At 42.7% G+C, this 24,242-nt stretch overlaps 1 protein-coding gene across 1 annotated transcript in view; it reads left to right on the forward strand.

Moving 5' to 3' along the window:
- ST6GAL2 (ST6 beta-galactoside alpha-2,6-sialyltransferase 2) overlaps positions 1 to 24,242 on the forward strand; it is an 87,118-nt gene that overhangs the window by 40,683 nt on the left and 22,193 nt on the right. The window contains exons 2-5 of the mRNA XM_053920817.1: positions 3,468 to 4,429; positions 14,905 to 15,002; positions 16,412 to 16,513; positions 20,076 to 20,250. Of these exons, the coding sequence (XP_053776792.1) occupies positions 3,523 to 4,429; positions 14,905 to 15,002; positions 16,412 to 16,513; positions 20,076 to 20,250 (1,282 nt within the window). The 5' untranslated portion in view covers positions 3,468 to 3,522. The remainder of the gene's footprint in view (positions 1 to 3,467; positions 4,430 to 14,904; positions 15,003 to 16,411; positions 16,514 to 20,075; positions 20,251 to 24,242) is intronic.

A 24,242-nucleotide genomic window follows, 5' to 3' on the forward strand; every position in this document is an offset into this window, starting at 1 on the left:
CCATCACATGCTGGTGATTCAGTCAGTCATGCCTATCTAATGGAGCCCCAATAAAAACTCTGAATGCCCAGGCTCAGTGGATATTCATGATTGTAAACACATAGATGCCCCAAGAGGATGATGCTGCCTGACCATGGAGAGTGGACATGGAAGCATGGAATCTCTCTCCATTTGGTACACACACACACACACACACACACACACCTTGAACTACATATATCCCTTCAAAAAACAAAACTTTAATTATTAGTATAGTATAGCTTTCCTGAGTTCTGTAAGTCATTCTAGCAAATTATCCAACCTGAAGGGCATTGTGGGGACCTCCCAGACTGGTTGCCAAATGGTGAGAAGTGAAGGTGGCTTTGGGGATATAAATTAAGGCTGGTGTCTAAAGTGGGGATGGTCTTGTGGGGCTGTGCCGACCCTGGTGGCTAGACTTAGAATTGTGTTGCAATGTGCTCAGTGGGAGTGGAGCAGAATAGCTGTTATTAAGGATACTTTTCTGATTTCTAATACAAATGTTGAAATACTGGCATCAGTTTTAGATCTTCCTGTTGGGCATTACAACTTGAAGCACTATCTCCTGAGTGGGCAGGTTTAGAAAGATCATTTAGCAGATTCTCCTCCAAGTGTGGCATCCATAAACTGGTCTCAGTTCCGGATTGAAATATGCATAAAATGATGGTAAGCATCTAGACCCTAGGACACTGCCATGACATTCGGGAATGGGAATATGAAATCATCAGACTGTGACAGTTTGCAGGAAAAAATCCCTCTCCACTGATAGTTTAATATGATTTAGAAAATAACGCTTCAGTTGGTATGATCAGATAGAATCAGAAATTAGGGTCAAAAGTATCAAGAGCCCCAAAGCCAAGCAGATGGGTTTGCATGCACTATCTGTTACTTTGGGCAGGTTACTTAGTCTCTCTGAGGTTCAGTTTTTCATCTCTAAAATGGACATAGCAGTATTTCCTACCTTATTAGGTGCTTAGAAGCTAAGTGAGATAATCCACAGAAAGTGCTAAGCACAGGGTCTGGCACATAGGAAGTTAGCTGCTGGTATTATTTCTTCTGTGTTCATTTCTTGGCATCAGAGTCTCTGGTTTGGTGAAAGCACATTCTGTGTATGTGTATTTAATTTATGACTGTACATGAAGTATACACATACATGTTTGCTTTCATGTGAAGACAAAGTAAAGCAAACACTTTTTGAAAAGCCACAATTTATGCATTTGAATGAATGTTGCATTTTATATAATCCCTCTGAGAGACTACACTCTCACCTATCTCAAAGACGCCACAATTGTTGGACTCATCCTGGGCACTTCTCATTTGGCATTTTTATTAGAGCCTGTTCTAATAAACTGTTCCGATCTAACAAATCACCTCAAAATGCGGTGGCTTGGAACAACAATCTGTCATTAGCATTCGTGGTTCTGTGGGTTGGCTGGCTCAGCTGGGCTCTTACTTGGGGTCTTCCATGAGGGTATAGTCAGAGGTGGCCAAGACCAGAAACATCTGAAAGCTCTACTGGGCTGGCCATCCAAGATGGGGCAGGGAAGGCTGCAATAGCTCAGGGAAGGCTGGACATCTACCTCTCAGTCCATGTGGGCTTTCCACATGGCTAGCTTGGGCTTCCTCAATGCATGGTGGGCTCAAGTTACAGAGACATCTTTGTGGGTGTCTGGCTTCCACTAGAGTGAGCTGTTTGAGAGACAGAAAGTGGCATCAGCTAGATCTAGGCCTGATAACAGCTCAAATAAGTCACAGACCTCCCCTGACCCTTATTCAAGGGGAGAAGGCATAGACCCCATCTCTCCACAGGAAAAGAGTCAAAGGATTTGTGTCCATCTTTAAGGCAAATGTGTTTTCTTACTTTGGCTTTTTTTTTCCACCAGAGGCAGTGTATAGCTTCTCATGGTGACTACCCTTACATAGGCATGAGGGAATTTTTATTTGTGTTTATCTGAGTAAAAACCCCAGCATTGTGGTATATTGCAGCCACCCTTCACATGCCTAGGTGTTGTAGTGGTGGGCAGCCTATGTTAGAGAAGTATGACACGGGTCACTGATTCCCCCATGAGCTCCTCCCAACAGCCCTGTCTGATCTATACTAATGATCTCCTCTTAACACACCTCCCTGCCCTGCCTTGCCTGCTACAATGTCATCTTCCTAAAGCCCAGGCAAGCAGCATGCATGCCCTTGCTCTTAGAACTTCACTCCTCCCATGTCTCAAACAGCCCAGACATCCAGGTAGGCCCTTGAGATTCCCGATGGCTTGGAAGGGCCTAGCTTTCCAGTTGTTTTCACCAAATGGTCTCCTTACTTCTTTCAACAGTGTCCCCCAAAGACACAGCCATGCATGTTTGCAAATGCTGACACGCACACACACAGCCTCACGTCATTCCTTCAGCTCACATTAATTCAGTGTCTGCTGGTGTTGGGCTCTGTGCTCTCTGCTTTAAGTGTAGCAAGCTCAATTATTATTGTGCAAACATGCTGTATATTTTTGCCTTTCTGGTGCTTGGCTTACATTCCTGAAGCTTAGGTACATTTCTTATTAATGTCTTATTGTTTCTCTTAATACCAAGCACTGTACCACCCAGGTATCAATGTAACAATAAACATGGTTGCAATACGGTATGGAGAGGTTCCTTCTCCCTTACATTCCATCTTACACTTCTCATCTCTGCCCCCTTTGTCACCCTTTCTTGGTTGAAGGCTCATCTAGAATCAGCCAGCTCTCTCCTCATCTCCTCCCTCATGTAAAATCTTAATACACTTCCTTCTTATTTCCTAAGAGACTCAAGGTGAGGAAGAAGTAGGTAGGCATTATTTGAGGCACTACTGAAGTCCACAGACATTTCGGCATAGCATCCCCTTGTAGCAACATACACCGAAGCATTGCCAATCAGAACCATGGGTGGATTTCTGGTGTGTTTCAGGCAGCCTCCCAGGCCTGTGGGAGACCACAGGAAATCAGATATGGTTATCACCCCTTAGGAATACACAGCAATATTGCTGTACAATAGATGAGCTTTGAGCTTTTGGCCGTCTGATAAGCAGGTAAGAGTTGGCAAACTCTGCTCAACTCTCCTGCTTTGTTTCATCAAATTATAATTCCATAAACCCAGTTTCAGGGAGAGGTTGTTGGGATGGTCCCTATTTTAAGCAGCTGTAAAAGTGGGAAGACAAACCTGTCACTGAGTGACCTGGAGAGGGTTTCCAAATACACATCCACTCCACTCCCTCTCTCCCCAGATTCTCAGCTGAGATGGTGGGACCCTTTGCAGAAGTTAGAAGTTGGGGGAAATATGACAGCAGAATTTAGCAAAAGCGTCCCAATGATCCTGGTTTCTGGTGCCCATTCTGACCCTCCTCAACAGGAACACGGAAAAGATAGTCAGCAGTGATGTCTGGCAGATGTCCACACTGGCTAACCTTAAACATAACTGTTTTACAGGTTCATTCTCCCCTTGCTGCTTTAGGACGCCAGCTGCTGACCCCGGAGCCCTGCCATGAAACCTCACTTGAAGCAGTGGAGACGACGAACGCTTTGTGGGATATTTGCTTGGGGGGTCCTCTTCCTGGTGATTTTCATTTACTTCACTGACAGCAACCCTGCTGAGCCTGCACCCAGCTCCTTTGCCTTCCTGGAGACCAGGAGGCTCCTGCCCATGCAGGGGAAGCAGCGGGTCATCATGGGTGCCATGCAGGAGCCCTCCTTGCCAGAAAGCATGGAGGCAAACAAGGGGCTGCTGGATGGACACACCATGGGGCCTCGCGACTGGCAGAAATGGGCCCAGGTGCAGAGTGGAGTTGAAAATAAAGACGAGTTCTTTTCATCCCAGATTGGGAGAAAATCTCAAAGTACTTTCTACCCGGAGGACGACGACTACTTTTTTGCTGCTGGTCAGCGAGGGCCTCACAGCCATACTCAGGGGACATGGGGGTCGCTTTCCCCCAGGCACCCTGGCCGGCGGGAGGGGTTTTCGACGATGAAGAAAAGGCACCTGCATCAAAGGAGCAGCCATTTGCTGGAGGAGGGCGACGATGGAGACAGGCTCTATTCCTCCATGTCTAGGGCCTTCCTGCACCGGCTGTGGAAGGGAAACGTCTCCTCCAAGATGCTCAACCCACGCCTGCAGAAGGCTATGAGGGACTACGTGACCGCTAACAAGCACGGCGTGAGCTTCCGCGGGAGGCGCGCCGCGGGGCGGAGCCGGGCGGCTCTGCTATGCGCGCTGCGGCGCCGGGTGCAAGTGCGCACGCTGGACGGCACCGAGCCCCCTTTCTCTGCGCTGGGCTGGCGGGCACTGGTCCCCGCCGTGCCACTCAGCCAGCTACACCCGCGCGGCTTGCGCTCCTGCGCGGTAGTCATGTCTGCCGGCGCCATCCTCAACTCCTCCTTGGGGAAGGAGATAGGTGGGTGTGGTCGTGGGGATTCTGTGTGTCCTTAGAGCTGGCTGTGTCTCCGCCTTCCTCTGGTTCTCACTGGCAGGGCACACTTGAGGCTTAGTGCTGGATGTTCTGGACATTAGCTGAAGAGTGCTTTTTTTCTTTTTTCTTTTTCTTCTTCTTTTTTTAGTTGGGTCTGAAAGATGCTGTTTGGGATCCCATCAGAGGTATCCTTTGGGGCAGGCAGTTTTAGAGCAGAGGTGTGCTCCCCATTGCTGGGTACCAGGAGGCGTGGAAGACCAGCACCCCTGCCTTTTGCAGCCGCGACCTTCCTGGCTTCCCAGTCTCTGGATTCAGCTCCCTTAGAAGCCATGTTCTGAGTTGATAGTCACCCAGCCTGGTCCTCAAAAGTCTGGTCTTCAAAAGTCTGATGAACCTGTGGTGTGGGAGAGTTCTGGGACATACATGAGAGGGTGAGAAAGGAACGCAAATAACCACGGGGCGAAGGCAGTTAGGTTTGCCACCTCCAAAGAGAAGTATTCATGGTGATTGTAGTTGGGCGCTAAGCCGACGTGTGGGCTTTGAGAAGAGCCCGATTACTGTTGAGAGAACAGCTTTCCTATTGCAACAATGAGTTCTGACCTTCGACCGGTTGGTACCAATCTCACCTTTGGTCATAGCTGGTGCACCTAGCAGGGATCTTCTCTCAAATGATAAATAACAGGACCGCATTCCCAGACTCCCATCTTCAAATCCATGTCAAGAGCCTTGAGGGCAGTCTGCTTCAAAGTTCCTGTAATTAAGCCTGTCCAGAGAAACAGACTGATGGGATATATATGTAGAAAGAAAGAGATTTATTCTAAGGACTTGTTCTTGTGATTGTTGGGACTGATAATTCTGTAATTTGTAGGGCAAGCAGGTGGTCTGGAAATTCATGTAAGAGTTGATGTCTGGAGCCCAAAATCTGCAGGCCAGGCTGGCAGGTGGGAAACTCAGAGTTACAGTCTCGACGTAGAATTCCTTCTTTGGGACACTTCAGTCTTTGCTCTAAGGACTTTGGCTCCCCTCCATTCCCAGGCTAATTCTGTTCCTGTACCAGTGAGCAAGCAGCTTGGCCCTTTAGGCCCATTCACTCAGTTAACAAACAAGTATTTAGCCCCTACTATGTGCCAGTTTCTGTGCTCGGGGCCAAAGGATAACTGTGAATCAGACATAGCCTCAGCCGGAAGTGCCAATGTAAAACAACCGAGTCTAATACATTCTCACAATAGACAGTGTTCCTTGTAACTAATCTGGAAGTGACATTCCGGGAGCATCCCCTACTTGTTAGAAAGGAATGCTTGTTGTTTCCCGGACCCATTAGCTGTTCCGTGTCCTTTAGGAGTGGTTGATATTCTGAATATCAACCGTTTTTAGATGGAGGGGTGACATCCTAATCAGGCTTCATAACCCAGATCCCATCTCAGATGTTCTTGGGAATGAGACTGAAGGTGAAATATTTTAAAAGTAAAAAAAAAAAAGGATGCAAGTCTAGACTTGAGGTCTGGAGTCCCAGTATCCCTGTGCTGACATTGCAGCAGTCTTACGATAACACTGTCCATGTGTCACAAAAACACGTGGCCAAAGCTGGAGCAGAGCAGCCTGCATTGATGAGGAAAAGCAGTGGTTTAGAGGTCCCCAGAGTGAAGTAATACCACAGTTCTTTCTCGTTTCCAGGACCATTGTTAATAATGTAAGAAGCAGTTTAAGTATTATGCTGTGAAGCAGGCAATAACTGGCTTCTGGTTTTGTTTCACAGTGTTTTAAACACCTCTGAATTGTAGCTGCAGATCTGGATTGCTCTTGCGTGTCAGTGAGAATTGCCCTGCTCTTCATTCTGCCACAGATGACTCTGACCAGAGTCTCATAAACTCTTTGCAGAATTTGGAATAGAGTGTGAAAGACACTGAGCACTAAATGCTTTGGAGGAGTGGGAAGTGCCACTTACATCTCTGTTAATTTCTAGTATCCAAATTTAATTTATATTGTATGCACTGTCATGGGGCTTTGTGATTAGAATTGTAGAATCTTAACTGAAAAACACAAGTATTCACAATTTTCTGTTGTTTTGCTTAGGTTCCTTTGAATCCAGTTTTGTACCTACCATTTTAAGAATATGTTATCACAGCATAATATAGTTTGTTAAAACGGAAACTCCTTCACTTTCATAAGATAGTATCTCTTAGCATCAGCACTTGCTCATGTGAGGTGGTGAGTTTCTCCTTCCTACTCACCTGAATCTGTACATGCTTATTAACATATAGTTGTTAATGGTTCTCTTAATAAACACAAAGTCACCAGTAGATTCCTCCACTGGCATGCTGTACTATTTACCTAAATTCATCTTGACTGCTAAAAATCTCTTGTGGATTGGCAAGTGAAGATCAAAAGACTTAACATAGTCTTATTAAGAAAAATTGAGGGCAGAGCTTGGAAAGTACGTGGGGCTAGCTAGCTCCATGTCAGTACAGCCACGAGGCGCCCTGCAGGCGAGCTGCCCCTGAATACTTAGCAATCACCATCCCTCACCCACAGAGGAAGACTCCGTTGCCCACCGGCTTCTGTATTGGCTGTCTTCCCTCCAGCTCCCTCTGCTGGTTCTATTGGCAGTGCAGTCCTGTTTCCCAGTTCCCTTAGGCTGAGTCATGCTCTATAATTGTTTTTAAAAACATTGTAGCAGTTGTCAACACCTCTACTTTGAATATGTTACTGAAAAGCAAACTGAACTGTTTTGGAAATGTGAGACATTCTTTCCTAGAATCAGTGAGATCTTTTTTTCACCCATACATATAAACAATAATTTGGTAGTGAGTTCATCTGCCAGCAGGCCTGTGGAAACACACTGCAGAGAACTGTTTACTCTGATCTAACAGTGGTGGCCTTGCTATGGGAGATCAGAACCTGTGTACTTGAAACTCAAATTCTGGAAAGTGACAAAAGGGGAGAGGGAGTGTGTAAGGAGTGGAACATACAGTACTCCCCAGGGGGCAGAGTGTGGATTTGCCATCTCCTGTTACAAAAATAAACCAACCAACAAATAAATAAAAGCAAGAAAGATCATATAGTCATTCAACAAGCATTGAGTATTTATTGATCCCCATCTGAGGCCTGATAACTATGCTAGTGATTAGTGACCCAAAGATGAACAGGGAACACATAAACCTCAAATCCTCCATAGTCTAGTGGGGAAAACAGACTGAGAACAGGCAGTGGAAATACCTGGTTAGGAGAAGGAATGAGAGAGATATAAACTGACAAAGAAGACAGCAGAATCCTAACCCACAGTAAGGGCTGGTGCCTGGGGGGAGAGAGGAGGTTAGCAAACTCTGCCTAGAAGAGGGGAATCCAGGGCACAGATACAGCATTCAGGTGAAGAGAGCTGGAGGGGCAGCATGAGGCCGGGAGGAGAGAGGGAAGAAAGCTGGATAAGTGGGCTGGAGGTCAGCTCCCAGATGTGCTTGTGCATCCTTCTCCAGAAGTTAGACTTCACTCGGTGATTGTAATCTTAGGTAGGGTGTTACAGTACCAAATGCTTTTCTGTGGTAACTGCTGGAGTCTTGCAAACCTAAGTAATAGATTGATTATTCCTATCTTATGGATAAGGAAATGTAGGCACCTAGAAGGCCCAGTGCCTGGCTCCTGGATTTCATCCAACCCCAGTCTGGGTCTCCAAAATCTCTAGCTCTGATGATGCAGATCCTGGCCAGCAGGATCCTGTGTTGTGGCAGCAGTAGACAAATACACAGGGACTACAGAAATCCTGTGGAGATAAAGGGACGTCATGGCTACTCTCTCAGTGAGAGAGGGCGAGAGGGCTAGGGAGAGCCCAAGAGAGAGCTGACCCCTGCCTGGACAGGCTTTTATTGCTTTTCTGGGCACATTACATGAGGATGGTCCTCATTTACTATGCACAGGTTCACCACAGTTGATTACCTTTTACAGACAACAAAGGAAGGAATGCTGCTAATTACTTCAGAGAAAAGGATGTTACAGATCAAGGGGGAAAGTGGTTGATCTGGTTACACTCCATACTTGGGTGGTTTAACACAGACTTTAGGAAGTTAAAGATACTCAGTAAACATTTGCTGCCTCAATTCAGGGTGAGGGAGTTTTAGCAAAAGCAAGTCTCATAGCAGCCTCGGTACAATGCAGGCCTGATTCCCCATGGGAGAACCTGTCCATGGGCGTGGGTCCTGCCCGCCAACCTTGCTCCCCACTGGCTTTTCCGAGTGGGGGCTGGGCCACATTTCCCACGTGTGGACCGGTTCCCCATACTCTGACCCTTGGGCTTATGATGAGAGGCATTGCAATCTCTGAAGCATTGGAGTGATGGGTCAACTTTTTATTTTAGAGCAATCACTCCAGAGCCTAGCTTTGATGGCATGAAGAAAGTAAGTCATACTGCAGGAGTCCCAGGGAAGGTGAGACAGACCAGGGTGGTGGAAGACAAATGACGGATGAATTCCCTAAGGACGACAGGCTTTTGCTTCCTTACTGTTGCAAATTTTTGATTTCTGGATGAGTATAGGAAAGGAGGGGAAGGGTGTGGGCACAGTGAAATAAATGCCTTTTCTGGAAATGGTGCTTTACTTTATTCCCCTTGTGCTTGCTGTCCCTTTTCTTCTTTTCTAGATGTGAATGGACAGCTTCATTTTTAAGGCTCATTATCAAGGTGGTGCACACACAGCCAGACATATGTTTACAAAAAAAGTGTATCTGATGGGCATACTCTCAGCTAGAACTCCCCACACTGCCCTCCTACCTTGCCAGAGTCTGCTCACGGACAGCCTTAAGAGCTTCCGTCTACCTCCATGCAGCCTCAGCTCTACCTCTCTGCCTCCGCCACAAAATTGGCCTTTTAACTCTTCAGACTTGTACCACTTCTAAAGGAGGTCAGCTAGATTACAGAAGTGCCTTGTGGTGTTGCTTGAAGGCCTACGACACACCTTAGTGTGAACTCTGGCATTTAAAAGCTGTGCAGTTTTCAGGAGTGATGCAATGAATTTGGAATTGCCTAATTAATTTGAAGTGCAGCCACTGCTTACGGTCCTCGGCTTGTTCCCCTTAGCCTTAGACAGAGCTGTGTCTGAGAGCAGCACGGTTTAGTGGGAGAACTGGCAGCACCTACATACTGCCTCTGAGTGCCTGCAGTTTCCCTCACCACTTGCAGCCTCTTCTCATGCGCTACCCTGTCAGACAGGGTTGCCTGAGGTCCGAGTTTACACAGTATGGTTTGCTTACACTTCGGGAGTCCAAGACCCTTTTATGGATTCACAAAGTGAAAATTATTTTTATAGTACTCAAAGGTTTTATTAACTGTTGACATTTGCGCTGATGTTACAAAAGCATTGGTGGATAAAACTGCTGCTTAGCACAAATCAAGGCAGCAGGACCCAACTCTACTAGGTATGGTATTTTTCACCTCCAAGAATATCAGCAAGGGAAAAAAGTGCCAGTTTCACTTACAGATGCCCTTGATGAAGCAGTAAAAGTTGTTGGTATCATTAAATCTCAGTCTGTGAGTACCCATGTTTTTAAAACAAAGGGGGAAATAACTTGAAAAGTACTCTGCACACCAACACACAATGGAAAAGCATTTGTGTGAGTTGTGAGCAGAACTAGCAATTTTTATCATGAAACACAAGTTTTACTTGAAACAAGTGACTGAGACTTTTATTCAGTCTTGGGCATTGGCAGATATTCTCTCAAAAAGGAATTAAGTGCATCTGTCACTTTTAGGAAAATAACTAACATAGTTTGTTGCCAATGATAAAATTCAGGCTTTCAAACAGGAGTTTGGTTTATTTTATAACAAGATACATCAATTTTGGGAGATCTGGTTCACTTATTGAACTGATAGTTCCAGATGATCACTGTACAGTGTTACAAAATTATAAATGTTTGAATTACCCCTTTTAAGAACAAGACAAACTAATGGACTTTGATGTAACAGTATGAAAAATGTGTTGATATTGTCACATTCCTCACTGCAACTACCTTTTACAAAACTAGCATTTACCAAGTTTTTGTGAAGAATCAGATAGATTCTTCATAAAGAAGAGATAATATAACTTCTGGCCAAGATGGAGGTGTAGGTAGACACACTGTGCCTCCTCACACAACCAAAAGAAGTACAACAAGAAGTTAAAAACAAAAAACAACCAGAACTGATAGAAAATCGAACTGTATGGAAGTCTGACAACCAAGGAGTTAAAGAAGAAACATTCATCCAGACCGGTAGGGGGACAGAGACAGGCAGCCAGGCAGAGAGGACTCGCAGCAAGGCTGTGGCTTCCAAGCCCAGCGAGGCAGCAGCTGGGGGAGCAGGTGGTCTCTCATTTGCGTACAGATAAACCAGTAGGAGCAACTGGGGAGCAAGACAAACCGCACAACCCAGGGCTGCAGCACAGGGAAATAAAGCCTCAAACCTCTGATTGAAAACATCTGTACGGGTTGAGGCAGTAGTGGGAGCAATTCCCAGCCTCAAAGGAGAGTTCGTTGGAGAAACCTACAGGGTCCTAGAATGCACACAAGCCCACCCACCCTGGAATCAGCACCAGAAGGGCCTAATTTGATTGTGGGTAGCCAGGGAAGTGACTGAAATCCAGCAGAGAGCAGAGCAAGTGCCATTGTTCCCTCTCTGACCCCTCCCCCACATACAGCATCACAGCGAAGTGAGGTGGGTTACCCCTCTCTGGTGAACGCATAAGGCTCCTCCCCTTACTACCTAACAGGCGGGCCGAGACAAAAAACAAAAAAAAAAAATGGCCCAAATGAAAGAATAGATCAAAGCTCCAGAAATAATTCAACTAAGCAGGGAACAGATAGCCAACCTATCAGATGCACAGTTCAAAATACTGGTAATCAAGAAGCTCACAGAATTGGTTGAATTTGGTCACAAATTAGGTGAAAAAATGAAAGCTATGCTAAGTGAAATAAAGGAAAATGTACAGGGAACCAATAGTGATGCGAAGGAAACTGGGACTCAAATCAACGGTGTGGACCAGAAGGAAAAAAGAAACATTCAACCAGAAAAAAATGAAGAAACAAGAATTCAGAAAAATGAGGAGAGGCTTAGGAACCTCCAGGACATCTTTAAACATTCCAACATCCGAATCATAGGGGTGCCAGAAGGAAAAGAGGAAGATCAAGAAATTGAAAACTTATTTGAACAAATAATGAAGGAGAACTTCCCCAATCCGGCAAAGGAAATAGACTTTCAGGATGTCCAGAAAGCCTGGAGGGTCCCAAAGAAGTTGGACCCAAGGAGGAACACACCAAGGCACATCATAATTACACTACCCAAGATTAAAAATAAGGAGAGAATCTTAGAAGCAGCAAGAGAAAAGGACACAGTTACCTACAAAAGAGTTCCATTTGTAGGGAAATCAGTCAGCTGATTTCTCAAAAAAGACCTTACAGGCAAGAAGGGGCTGGCAAGAAGTATTCCAAGTCATGAAAGGCAAGGACCTACATCCAAGATTACTGTATCCAGCAGAGCTTTCATTTAGAATGGAAGGGCAGATAAAGTGCTTCTTAGATAAGGTAAAGCTAAAGGGGTTCATCATCACCAAGCCCTTATTATATGAAATGTCAAAGGGATTTATCTAAGAAAAAGAAGATAAAAAATAGGAACAGTAAAATGAGAGCAAACTCACGGTTATTAACAACCACACCTAAAACAAAAACAAAAGCAAACTAAGTAAACAACTAGAACAGGAACAGAACCACAGAAATGGAGATCACATGGAGCGTTATCAATAAGGGAGTGGGAGGGGGAGAGAGGGAGAAAAGGTACAGAGAATAAGTAGCATAAATGGTAGGTAGAAAAATAGACAGGGGAAGGTTAAGAATAGTGTAGGAAATGTAGTAGTAAAAGAACTTATATATACAAGCCATGGTCATGAGCTAAAGTGGGGGAATGCGGGTGAGAGGGGGTGTGCAGGGTGGAGAGGAATAAAGGGGGGAAATGGGAGAACTGTAATAGCATAATCAATAAAATACATTTAAAAATTAAAAAAGTACAAAAAAAAGAAAGAAGAATTCCTAGTAATCTGGAAAGACTTCAAATATTCCTTCAATTTTCAGTGATACATCTGAGTCTTCGTATACTTCAACTAAAGCAATACATTGCAGCAGATTGGATGCAGAAGCAACTGAGAGAAATCAACAGTCTTCTAAAAAGTCACTCATTAATGTGTTTTAATAACAAATGTTATTTTAAATTATAAACCTTTCAATTGTTTTTTTACACTCTAATATAGTATATATTGATAGATACCATCCAAATAAATGTAATGTCTTTGAGTTGTCATATATTTTCAAGAATGTAAAAGGGTCCTGAAAACAAAAAATAAGAATCTGGAGAGTGGCAAGCTTCTTGTTTTTAAGAGACAGGTGGTGAATGTTTTAGGCTCTTTGAGCCATAGGGTCTCACAACTCAAATCAGCCTTTAGAGACAATAGATAAATAAATGAATGTATCTGTGTTACAGTACAGCTTTATTTACTAAAATTGGTGGCAGGTAATAGCTTGCTGACTGTTGCAAAATTTCCCCTTTTGACGACATAGCCAGGTATCCTGTATGCATTATTATGTGTCCCAGAAGTGTATCGATTTGGTGCTCAAATCTGGAATTTGAATTCTTCTGAGTTCAGTGCTTGTATAGAGAGGCACCTTTTGTAATGCAGTTTTAGTGGTGACACCCATGCCAAGCTTCTAGTACTTAGGGAGCAGCAAGATCTCTCACAAGGATGTGCCCCAGGAAGGGACAGCAGGACTCAAGTGCAAAAAGCAAACTGCTTTAGTGACTTGAGTGGAGTGTGGTCACCGTAAGTGTGGCATGTACCCACAGGGTTGTTTGGCAAATCACAAATGAATAATTTCACTTCTTATTCTCATAAATAAGTGTTTTCATTTCTCCAAGTTAAACTTGAAATGTACATAGAATTTTTAAAGCTAAACATACCCATGGGAATTCCCTTATTGCTGATTAACTCTGGTTTCAGGCTGGTTTTTGAGAAACCTATGAGCTGGTACAGGAAATTTCAAGACATATGTATTTATTGGGTTGACCAAAAGGTTTGTTTGGTTTTTTCCATAAGATGGCTGTAGTAGCACTTATTTCTCTTTAACTTCATTTGAAACAATTTCATTTGATTGTATTGTGACAGCTGTCATATCAGCATGCATTTAAAAAAAACTGAAGTTTTGTGTAGCCATTTTAATATTGAAGATGGAAGAAAATATGCAACATTTTCAGCATATTATGCTTCATTATTTCAAGAAAAGTAAAAGTGCAACTGAAAGACATAAAAAGATTTGTGCAGTGTACAAAGAAGGTGATGTGACTGATGGAATGTGTCAAAAGTGGTTTGCAAAGTTTTGTGCTGGAGATTTCTCCCAGGACGATGCTCCATAGGTGCATGAGCTGATGGTAATCAAATTCAGTCATAAATTGAGAGCAGCAGCATTATACCATGTGGGAGTAGCCAACATACTCAAAATACCCACATCAATAAAGGTATTGGTGAAAATAAAAAATATGTCTTTTATTTTGTGGAAAAAAACTAAACAGACTTTTTGGCCAACCTAATATGTAGACTGCTTTGTGGCAAGAGAACATATCTCCCATGTTCATCCCATAGTCAGGTGAGCCCGCTTCCCTCTTCCACTAGCTCTTGTCTCCCTTGTCAGCCTCCACAATATGAAGTCTTGTTTTCGGGACCTTGGAGAAGTTGAGAAACTTTGTCAAGTCAAATGAAGAGAGACATAGACTTAGGTTGCAGTTGAAAGTTTATAAACCAAGGTTGCCCTCATGGATCATAAATAAGCTTGGCAGCTGAACCATTGGTGGTTTCTCCCTTCCTCCTGTTGAGGCAGTAAGTCAGGCCATTGCTAGAAACAGAAAATGTCCTAAGATTGCTCTCACGTGGGTCTGCTTGGCATTGTCAGCAGCAGTATGTAAAGATGCACAGAAGTGGTAAAGTTGCATTGAAGGCTGGGGCTCTCACTGTGTGAGAGACGCACTTGATCTTGGTTCAGGCAGCATCATTAGAAGAACTAGGAGCAGCCTCCATCTAGAAGCAGTGAGAAGCCACCATCGAGCAGCCTGGTTATAGCATCCTTGCCTGTTCCCCTAGATTCCATCTTCAAAATGTTTTGGAATCATTAGGAGAATGGCTGCAAAAAGCACACCCCTTTTAAAAATTGTGAACCCCTGAGTATCTATATATAACTTAAATGATGTAGGATTGTTAGTGAGTCTCTCTGTATTTCCGTGTTGATTTGCCCATAGGCAGGATTTCATTCTAAACAAATAGAGTACTGAAAAACGAGTATGGATCTCTTAATTGTCGGTGTCTAATTAACTTCAGATATTGAAAGATTTGCTTTAAGATATTATGCTAGATTATGTTTATTCTACAGAAAAAAAAGTGAGTTTGTCACTTATGTGCCCTTAGACTCTCATGATGCAGTTTTGAGATTTAACGCTGCTCCTACACGTGGCTATGAGAAAGATGTTGGAAATAAAACCACTGTGCGCATCATTAATTCCCAGGTAAGATGGATGGAATGTTTCATGGGTGTGCATTCTATAGGTAAACAGTTTAACTAGATGACTGAAAAGAAATTACCCAACTGGGTAATGATCATGATCTTTATTTCTATGGGTCTTGTGATTATAAAGAATTAATGAAGAAAAAAGGTAGAGAAATGGGAATTCATGTGTGACGTGAACAGGAAAAATGAGTAAGATCAAAGGGAAAATCTGTATATATATATTCATATACATTCATATATATATTTATGTGTGTATGTGTGTGTAGGTATTCTTAGACTTATCATGTTTCATTCTGTGGACTTAAAAAGATGTTAAACTTAGAAGTTGTTGTGGCCATGAGAAGGCAGGGGGTGAAGGAGAGAAAAGCAAAGATACAAAATTTAAGGTCAATATGGTAGCTTGAAAACTTTAGTCTGTTATTTAAAAATTTTAAAAATTAAAATGGATTGCTGAATTGAAAATATCTTTATTCTTTGTATTCTTAATGTTTTCCAAACTTGTGGCAAAATTAAAACAAACTACGACAATTGCTAGAGTTTCAAAGTGTATAGAAAAATATGAGGTGATAAACGATTTATGATGAATTGCTTGCAGAACAAAAGATTAGATTTCTGCCTATTACCCTGATCCAAGCGGCATACAGCAAGGTAAAAAAAAGTTACTGTATTTCCTTATTTTATAGATGCCATTGATTATAAGATTCACCATTCATTTAATAACAGCTTTTCAGAGAGGAGATGATAAATCCCATCAAATTAAATAGATGTCACCTCTAAGATACACTTTAACTTAAGAGACATTAAAATATGAGGAAAAAACTGTAAAAAATTTCACCTTAAAACTGAGGAAGACAATACATAATTTTTTTCCCAAAATTGTACTTTAAAAAAAGATGATTGGCAGGTGAGATTGCAGAACTCATCCAGGACTAGATAGGACCACAGAGGGATAACAGTCATACCAGGGCTGACTCAGGTTGACTGGCTCACTGTGTCCCATTTGTCCCGAGGCTGGTGCTCTGGAGACACATTTGTAACTCAAGTTTGTCCCCACCTGCCACTCTCTCTCCAAATTACTTATGATGGCAGCTGCAGAGGTTGTGGGGGCCTAAATTAGCAGGGGGGTTATATATTTCAGGAGCTGATTTGAAACCATAGATATGAGTGCAGTGCTTGGTAAAAATGTTAAGAACTGGTAGATTTTTTAAAAATTTCATTTCCCCAAACATTTCTTTTAAGTGTGTTAGCAGGGGATGCCAGCCTCTCTTTCCTCCCCCAGAAGAAAACAAAGTCTGAGGAATGTTTTTAAAATGAGTCAGAACAAGGAAAAAAATTCCATTTGTTTTTAAAATATGATTTCGAAGAAACAAGCACTTGCTTTGAAATGATTTTTCTATGTGTTTGCAGATTTTGACCAACCCCAACCATCACTTCATTGAAAGTTCATTGTATAAAGATGTCATTTTGGTGGCCTGGGACCCCGCTCCTTATTCTGCAAATCTTAACCTGGTAAGTTTTCCTTTTGTTGCCTGTATCCTAACCCTAATGGTCAGAAGGTGCCTTTGACTAATTACTCAGGAAGGCAAGTCAAAGATTAAGCTTTGATAGAGATAATGAAACTGATTGTGATTGCTGTTTAAATACCCGTGTATCCACACCATCTTGATACCTACTCCCAGCAGCATACTTGGTGAACATTGTCTGTCTAAAGGGGGCTTTTGCTTTGCAGGGTATTTTTTTAATGTAAAATGTCCAAATGTCCAGAAATTCCTAGTTATGCTGGAGGTTGGGCTGATTCAACTGAAAATGTTCCCATTATGATCGGGTTACATCACCTTCCAAGAAGTTATAAGACCTTTTGAAATAAATTGGAAGTGCTTGGCAAGAAAAATCTAAAGCCTGTGTATCAACAGCTTATTATTATTTAAATGAATGTGTTACAGGCTTTCCTTGAGTGTGTCCCTCTTTGGCTCCAGCTTCTATACCTATTTAATCTCATGATAGAGCATAAACAAAATTATTCCTAGCCATCAAAATGTAAGCAAGTTATATGCATGACTTTCTGGTAAATCATTGCCTATCTAAACAAGCAGCTAATTACTTTTGGTGAAACCTTGGATGAAAAGCCAGTGTCAGTGGTTTTTTAAGAGGGCTGGGAAGATGGATGGTTATTTAGCCTTGTGAAAGATGCTGTCAGCTGTGCCAGTGAGAACTTTTCCAACTGTTCTGCTATGACTCGAGAGAATGCAGTCTTGTCAGGTGGAACCAATCGTGGCTCCAGCAAGAGGCAGCTTTCTAAGAGAGCTGTCCAAGGGTGAAAGGAGTGTTCTGTCTATGCTCACTTTAACACTGAGGTTGGGCCTTTACCTAGCTGATTACTAACCAGCTTTCACCAGGATTGCAAATCAAAACCACCTGCAGAGTATTTTTCAAATGTATCTGTCAAAGCCCCATTTCTAGAAATGTAGCATTCAGCATTAATGTATGTTTTTTGAGAAAGCCTGATTGATTCTCATATGTACCCTCTGTTGAGAATCAAGTATCAAATGGGTATTTGAACTTTTCAGCTTCCTTCCCAGCCTGAGATTCTCTGTCTTTAAGTTCTGATAGCTTTCTTACTGTTTGAGGACAGACCAAAAGCTTCTAGCTGTTGGAAGCATCCAAGCCCAAGGCCCAGAGCTGTCCAATCCCATGGGTGGTGGTGCTGAATCTGAGTGACAAGGCTACTGCCCTGTGGGGCCTGTCCTCCAATACCTCTGTGTCAGGCCTGGGAGGAATAGAGAAGCAAGTCCACACTCCTCTGGCTCCCTTCCCACTGCCTCAGTGGTTGGGGCCATAGTTCACTTAAGATGATCTGGCCAGTCATTCTCAACATTTTTAAAACAGAACACATTCAGTATTGGTATATTCCTTGGGACATTACAGGAGACTAGAGAATCTGTTTGAAGGGAGCAAATGGCCTGAGCCCTTCAAGCTGAACCTGTCCCCCGACACCTTCTCCAAATTCCATTTCATAGTGTCACCTGAGACATTTCTGCAAACATTTTTTAAAACCAACCTATAGTTTACTTTTTCATAACATAATTTATGTACAGTCAATGTAAGTATATGTTTTCATGAGTATTAGCAAATACATATAGTCATGTATCTACCACTACAATTAGGAAATAGACTTTTTAATCACTCCAGAGAGTTCCCTTGTGCCCCACCCATCAATCTTCCCAACCACAACCTCAGGCCTAGGCTTTAACAGATTTGTTTTGACACTATAGATTAGATTTGGAAAACATTATTTTTTAGCCCAGAGGTCAGCAAACTACAGCTATGAGCCAAATCTGACCCGGTTTTTTAAGTAAAGCTTGTTTTAAATTTATTTTTTAATATTTTATTTATTTACTTTCAGAGAGAGGGGAAAGGAGGGAGAAATAGAGGGAGAGAAACATCAGTTTGTGGCTGCCTTTTGTGCTCCCCCAACTGAGGACCTAGCCCGCAACCCAGGCATGTGCCCTAACTGGGAATCGAACCAGCAACCCTTTGATTCCTAGGCTGGCACTCAGTCCACTGAGCCACACCAGCCAGGGCAAAGCTTTTTTTTAAAAAATGTATTTTTTCCATTGCCATTTAATCCCATTCATCCCCTTCCCCCCTGATCACCACACTGTTGTCCATGTCCATGAGTCCTTCTTCCTTTTTGCTCAATCCCTCCACCCCCTAACCTCCCCCCACCAGAGCTGTCATCCTGATCTCCATCTATAAGTCTGCCCGTAATTTTCTTTTTAGTTCAGTTTCTTCATTAGATTCCACATATAAGTAAAATCTTATGGTATTTGTCTTTCCTGACTGACATATTTTACTTAGCATAATGTTATTCAGGTCCATCCATACTGTCGCAAAGGGTAAAAATTTCTTCTTTTTTTGCGGCTGAGTAGAGTTCCATTGTGTAAATGTCTCATAGTTGTTTTATCCATTCATCTACTGATGGACCCTTGGGCTGCTTCCATATTTTGGTGACTGTACATAATGCTTCAATGAACATAGGGGTGCTTATGTTCCTTCAAATTAGTGTTCTGGGTTTCTTTTGATATATTCCCAGAACTGGGATCACTTGATCAAAAGGCAGTTCCAATTTTAATTTTTTGAGATATCTCCATACTGCTTTCCACAGTGGCTGCACCAATCTGCATTCCCACCAACAGTGCAAAAGGTGGAAATTTCTCCACATCCTCACCAGCACTTGTTGTTTGTTGATTTATTGATGATAGCGATTCTGACAGGTGTGAGGTAATATCTCATTGCGGTTTTAATTTGCATTTCTCTTATGATTAGTGATGTTGAGCATCTCTTCATATATCTATTGGCCATCTGTATATACTCTTTGGAGAAGTGTCTATTCAAGTCCTTTGCCAATTTTTTAAATGAATTGTTTGTTTGGTGGTGTTTATAAATTTTGAATATTGATCCCTTATCAAATGTATGGCAAATATGTTCTCCCATTCCATGGGTTGTCTTTTTATTTTATTGATGATCTCCTTTGCTGTGCAAAAACTTTTTAGTTTAATGTAGTCTCATTAGTTTATTTTTTTGTTTGTTTCCCTTGCCTGGGGAGATATATCAGATAAAATATTGCTGTGAGCAATGTCTGAGATTTTACTATGTTTTCTTCTAGGATTTTTACGGTTTGGGGTCTAATATTTAAGTCTTTAATCCATCTTGAATTTTTTTGTGTGTAACGTGAGGTTTATTGGAACAAAGCCATGCCATTCATTTTGTATCTTGTGTGGCTGCTTTCCCAGTACAAAGGCAGAGTTGAGTGTTGTCGCAGAGACTGTATACCCAAAAAGCCAAACGTGCTTATTATGTGGTCCTTTTCAGAAAGTCAGCTGACTGCTGCCTTAGCCCTCTCCCACACTTTACTAAAGAATAATGTCAGTCCCTTGGGGCTAGAACCCTGCTGCTCTCTTTGTACTCAATCCCTCCTCTACCTCTGAATCCCTCCCTCCTGGTTGCTGCCCTGTGCCCTTTTCACAGTGTGGTCCTCAGTACTTGATTGTGTTGATTTTTTTTCTCTTAGTGGTACAAGAAGCCAGATTACAACCTGTTCACTCCATATGTCCAGCATCGTCAGAGAAACCCAAATCAGCCATTTTACATTCTTCATCCTAAATTTATATGGCAGCTTTGGGACATTATCCAAGAGAACACTAAGGAGAAGATTCAGCCCAACCCACCATCTTCTGGCTTTATTGGTAGGTATATATGAAAATTGGGAAGATTGGGTACACAGGGAGGGTTAGGCCTGATACTTAATACACATTCATGTTATATAATAAGAGCAATTAATAAGTGGTTTTAGAGGGAAAATAGACTAACTAAAGAAACATTCTGTTCCAGTTTCTGTTGCTATGAACCTCCTATACCAAAATTCCAAGGTCTAAGCAAGAACTATTTTATTTTCTCTCATGATTTTGTGGGTCAGGATTGGCTTGTCTGGGCAATTCTATCGTTCCACAGACATTGATGGGGGTCACTTGGTTATATTCAGCTGTGTCAGTGGATGGCTTCACTCCCACATCTGGCCCCTTGGCAGGGACAGCCAGGAGGCTCAGCACAACTGGGACTCTCCACCTGTGGATGCATATGGTCTCTTATATGGTGGTCTCAGAGTAACTGGACTGATTACATGGTCTCCTGGCAAGTGTTCCAAAGATAGGAAATAGAAGCTGCCAATTTCTTAAGGCGAAGCCTGGAGACGTGCATAGCATCACTGTGCTGTGCTCTGTGGGTCAGAGCGTTTAAGGTCCTATTAGATCCAAGGCGGGGACACATAGACCCCACCTCAGCCATCTCTGTGCACATTGCCGATGTGAAGCCAGGCTGGACAGCTGAGTATGTGGCCACAGCATAGTGCCAGGTTTGTCGGTCTAGGCTTTGACAAGACCAATTCTAGCACCTTATACGCTCTCACCACTAGAGTATTCCAGAAATAGATTTTACGTAACAAGATTATTGTAATAATGTGACTTTTTTGCAGAATTCAAGACAGAATTTACATTATGACTCTGCATATTATTTTCCTTAAGCATGGCTCCCCCCTCTTGATTTTCAAAGTCATGCCTTTGACACTCTTTATTTCTAAATCACTATTTTAAAATCTTAAGCTCTTTATCTTTTGTGCAGTTCCATTGCATCCTGTTGATTTGGGGGGCGGGGGGGGGGGCAGGATAATCTAGTTTATCAACAAAGGGTAAACAGACTAGAATAATGTAATGCTTAGACAGCATAATAGGATATGACAAGTTTGTAAATCTTTTTTCTTATTGTTGCCTTCTCATGAAGTCATTTGGCTAGTATTTGTTAGAGCAAAAGTTTTAGGGCACAGTGAGGGCCTGATAGATATACTTATTATGATGTCATTTGAAATATTCAGGTTAGTTAGTCATAGCTGGAGGAAAATTTGTCCCATTTGTTTTTGTTGAAACTAATCATGCCATCGTGTATATAAAGCCAGCTTCCTTCCATAGCTATTTACTGAGAATTCAGAATTTTCAGAGCTGATACTTGCCTTTAAGGCTTCTTATACATGGAAAAGGGGGATTGTAGTTTGATGCTTTATAAGAATGTCATTGGGTTGGACAGATTGAGTGTGAATTCTTCTCTACCATTTACTAGCTTCCTTATTATGAGCAAGTTGCTTAATCCTGTGAGCCTCCATATGCTCATGTGAGAAATGCAAGTAATAAAACCTTTGAAAAGATAAGTTAGTGGACCAATCTGCAGTTGTTATTATTTTGTAGCAATATGCTATCCCGCATGACAGCCATTAGCCATAAATGCCTATATGCATTTAAATCAATTAGGACTGAATAAGAGGAAAGCTTCAATTCCTCAGAGTCACTAGCCTCATTTCAGGTTTCAGGGCCATGTGCTCCCAGTGGTTGCTGTATTGGGAGTGCAGACAGAGAACATCTCCATCATCACAGAAAGTTCTGCATGCAGCACTGTTAAATTTGCTACTCATAAAGGAATGAAAAAGAGAGAGTTGATAAGGCATCATTAAGTTCCCACTGGGCAAGCTGGGGTCTGTGGGGATGCATGTGTGTAGAAGGCATGGCCTGACATCACTAACATCACATGCCACTCTTGTCCCAGTCATATCTCGCTGTGAGCCCCTCACTGAAGATGGGCAGGAGATACAGCCTGAGCAAGCTGTGTCCAGCAGAGCTCCGTCATCCTCTGACTCTCCTGCTGATGTTACAACCTTTCTACCTCTTCGTTGATCTTGTTCAGAAACATGCCAGAACCAGAGTCCATTCTATAATTTATCTGACATTCTCATGTATTAGTAAAATGATGTCACCTGCATCTTAATGTATCTGCCAGAAGAATATTTAAAGATCAATGAATCTTTTTTCTTTTATCAAAAAGTGTTCTCCAAATGTCCCTTCGTGTTCTAAGGTCATGTTGAAAAGCTGTTGACTTGTTGTCTCACCACCTCATCATTTCCAAACAGTCTAACCGGTGATGTCAGTTACTGAACAAAAGATGCCATCATCGAGCCCATCGGCGAGGTTCGGCTGTTTTCCTGTGCATGGTTGGGGGTTTGGCCAGGTGCATGGTCAGGTCAGCAGACACTCATCATCAGAGAAGAGCTCCGTGGCAGCCCCTTGACTTTCTGCTTTGCTGATTAGCACAGGGCTCCACCTAGAAACAAAGCAGATAACTCCTTTTCTTCATTGAAGTGCTGCTCATTCAGCTGTGAAACTGTCTCCCATTTAATCTTATGTCTCTAAACCCACTGCACACATTTTCCCAGTACAAGTTTATGAACCTGCATGTGCAGAGTAGAGGGATTCTAAAAGGGACTAGAGGGACTGTTCTGAATACAAAAAAACATTTCTTTTTATGGAAATTTAGCCAGTGGCTGTTAGATTCCCAGGGGGACACACCTGGCCCCTTAAATGTAATGTTAGGTACTATTTAGAGGTCTGATCCTGGGGCCTGAATTCATTGTGTAGGAGGAAGGCAGTGAAGGTGGAGGGGAAACAGCATCCACAAGTGGGTATTAGTTGAACACCTCCTATGTGCCAAGCACAGGCTGGGTCCCAGGGCTATGGTTGTGAGGAAGCCAGGCAAGGGTCTTGCCTCCCACAACTGACGGTGCAGTGGGTGGCAGACATTATGTAGGTGCATGCGCATAAATACACAAACCATGATAAGTGCAGTAAAGGAAAAGAGCAGAAGACGTGGAGATCTAGGTTCCTGCTCTTTGTCTGGCACACACAGTAAGTACAAAAAAATTACTATTTGGAGAATGAATGAATGTTCTAGCTCAGTGGTTCTCAGAGTTTAGCACTTACCACAATCAGCCAGAGGGATTATATATTAGTTACCTAATGCTGCGAAGCAAATTACCCCCCAACTCAGATACTGAAAAGAACAATAAGCATTTATCTCACACAGTTTCAGTGGGTTAGTAATTTGAGAGCAGATTGGCTGGATAACTTGGCTTAGTATCTCAGGACAGTTGTAGTCAAGCTATTTATTTAGCCTTGGGCCAGCCAGCCTGCTTTCAAGGTGGCTTGCTTATACAATGTCTGTTGGCCAGAGGCCACATGGACCTGACCACAGGGCTGCTTGAATGTTTGAGTCTCCTCACAACATGGCAGTTGGCTGCCTAGAGCAAGGGATCCAAGAGAGAGAGCAAGGGTGGAGGAGGCCACAGTACTTTTCATGGTGTTATAAACTATCACATTGGCTACTTTCTGTTTGCTGTCCAAGTCAGCCTCATTATTCTGACATGGAACTACACAAAGATGTGAATACCAGGTACTGATCATTGGGGGCCATGCCGGTTGCTGACTACCACATTTTTTAAAAGGGATGCCTGAGTCTGGCCAAGTAGCTCTGTTGGTTAGAGTGTCCTCTTCATATGCGAAGGTTGCAGGTTTCATCCCCAGTCAGGGCATGTACAAGAAGCAACCAATGAATGCATAAATAAGTGGAACAACAAATCGATCTTTCCCGCTCTCTCAAAAAAAAAGGGGGGGAGGGATCACCTGCGCCCACCCCTAAAATTTCTGAGTAGTTGGAGGTGGCAAGAATTTTTATTTCTGACAGCTTTTTAAGTCATGCTAACTGATGGAACTGCACTTTGAGATCCACTCTTCTGACTTTTTAGAGTCTTAAAGTTGGAGGGAATTTCAGAAATCTAGTCCACAGGATCTGTACTGATAGATGT

This window comes from Desmodus rotundus, chromosome 3, assembly GCF_022682495.2.
Source record: "Desmodus rotundus isolate HL8 chromosome 3, HLdesRot8A.1, whole genome shotgun sequence".
In the NCBI taxonomy this organism is placed as follows: Eukaryota; Metazoa; Chordata; class Mammalia; order Chiroptera; family Phyllostomidae; genus Desmodus; species Desmodus rotundus.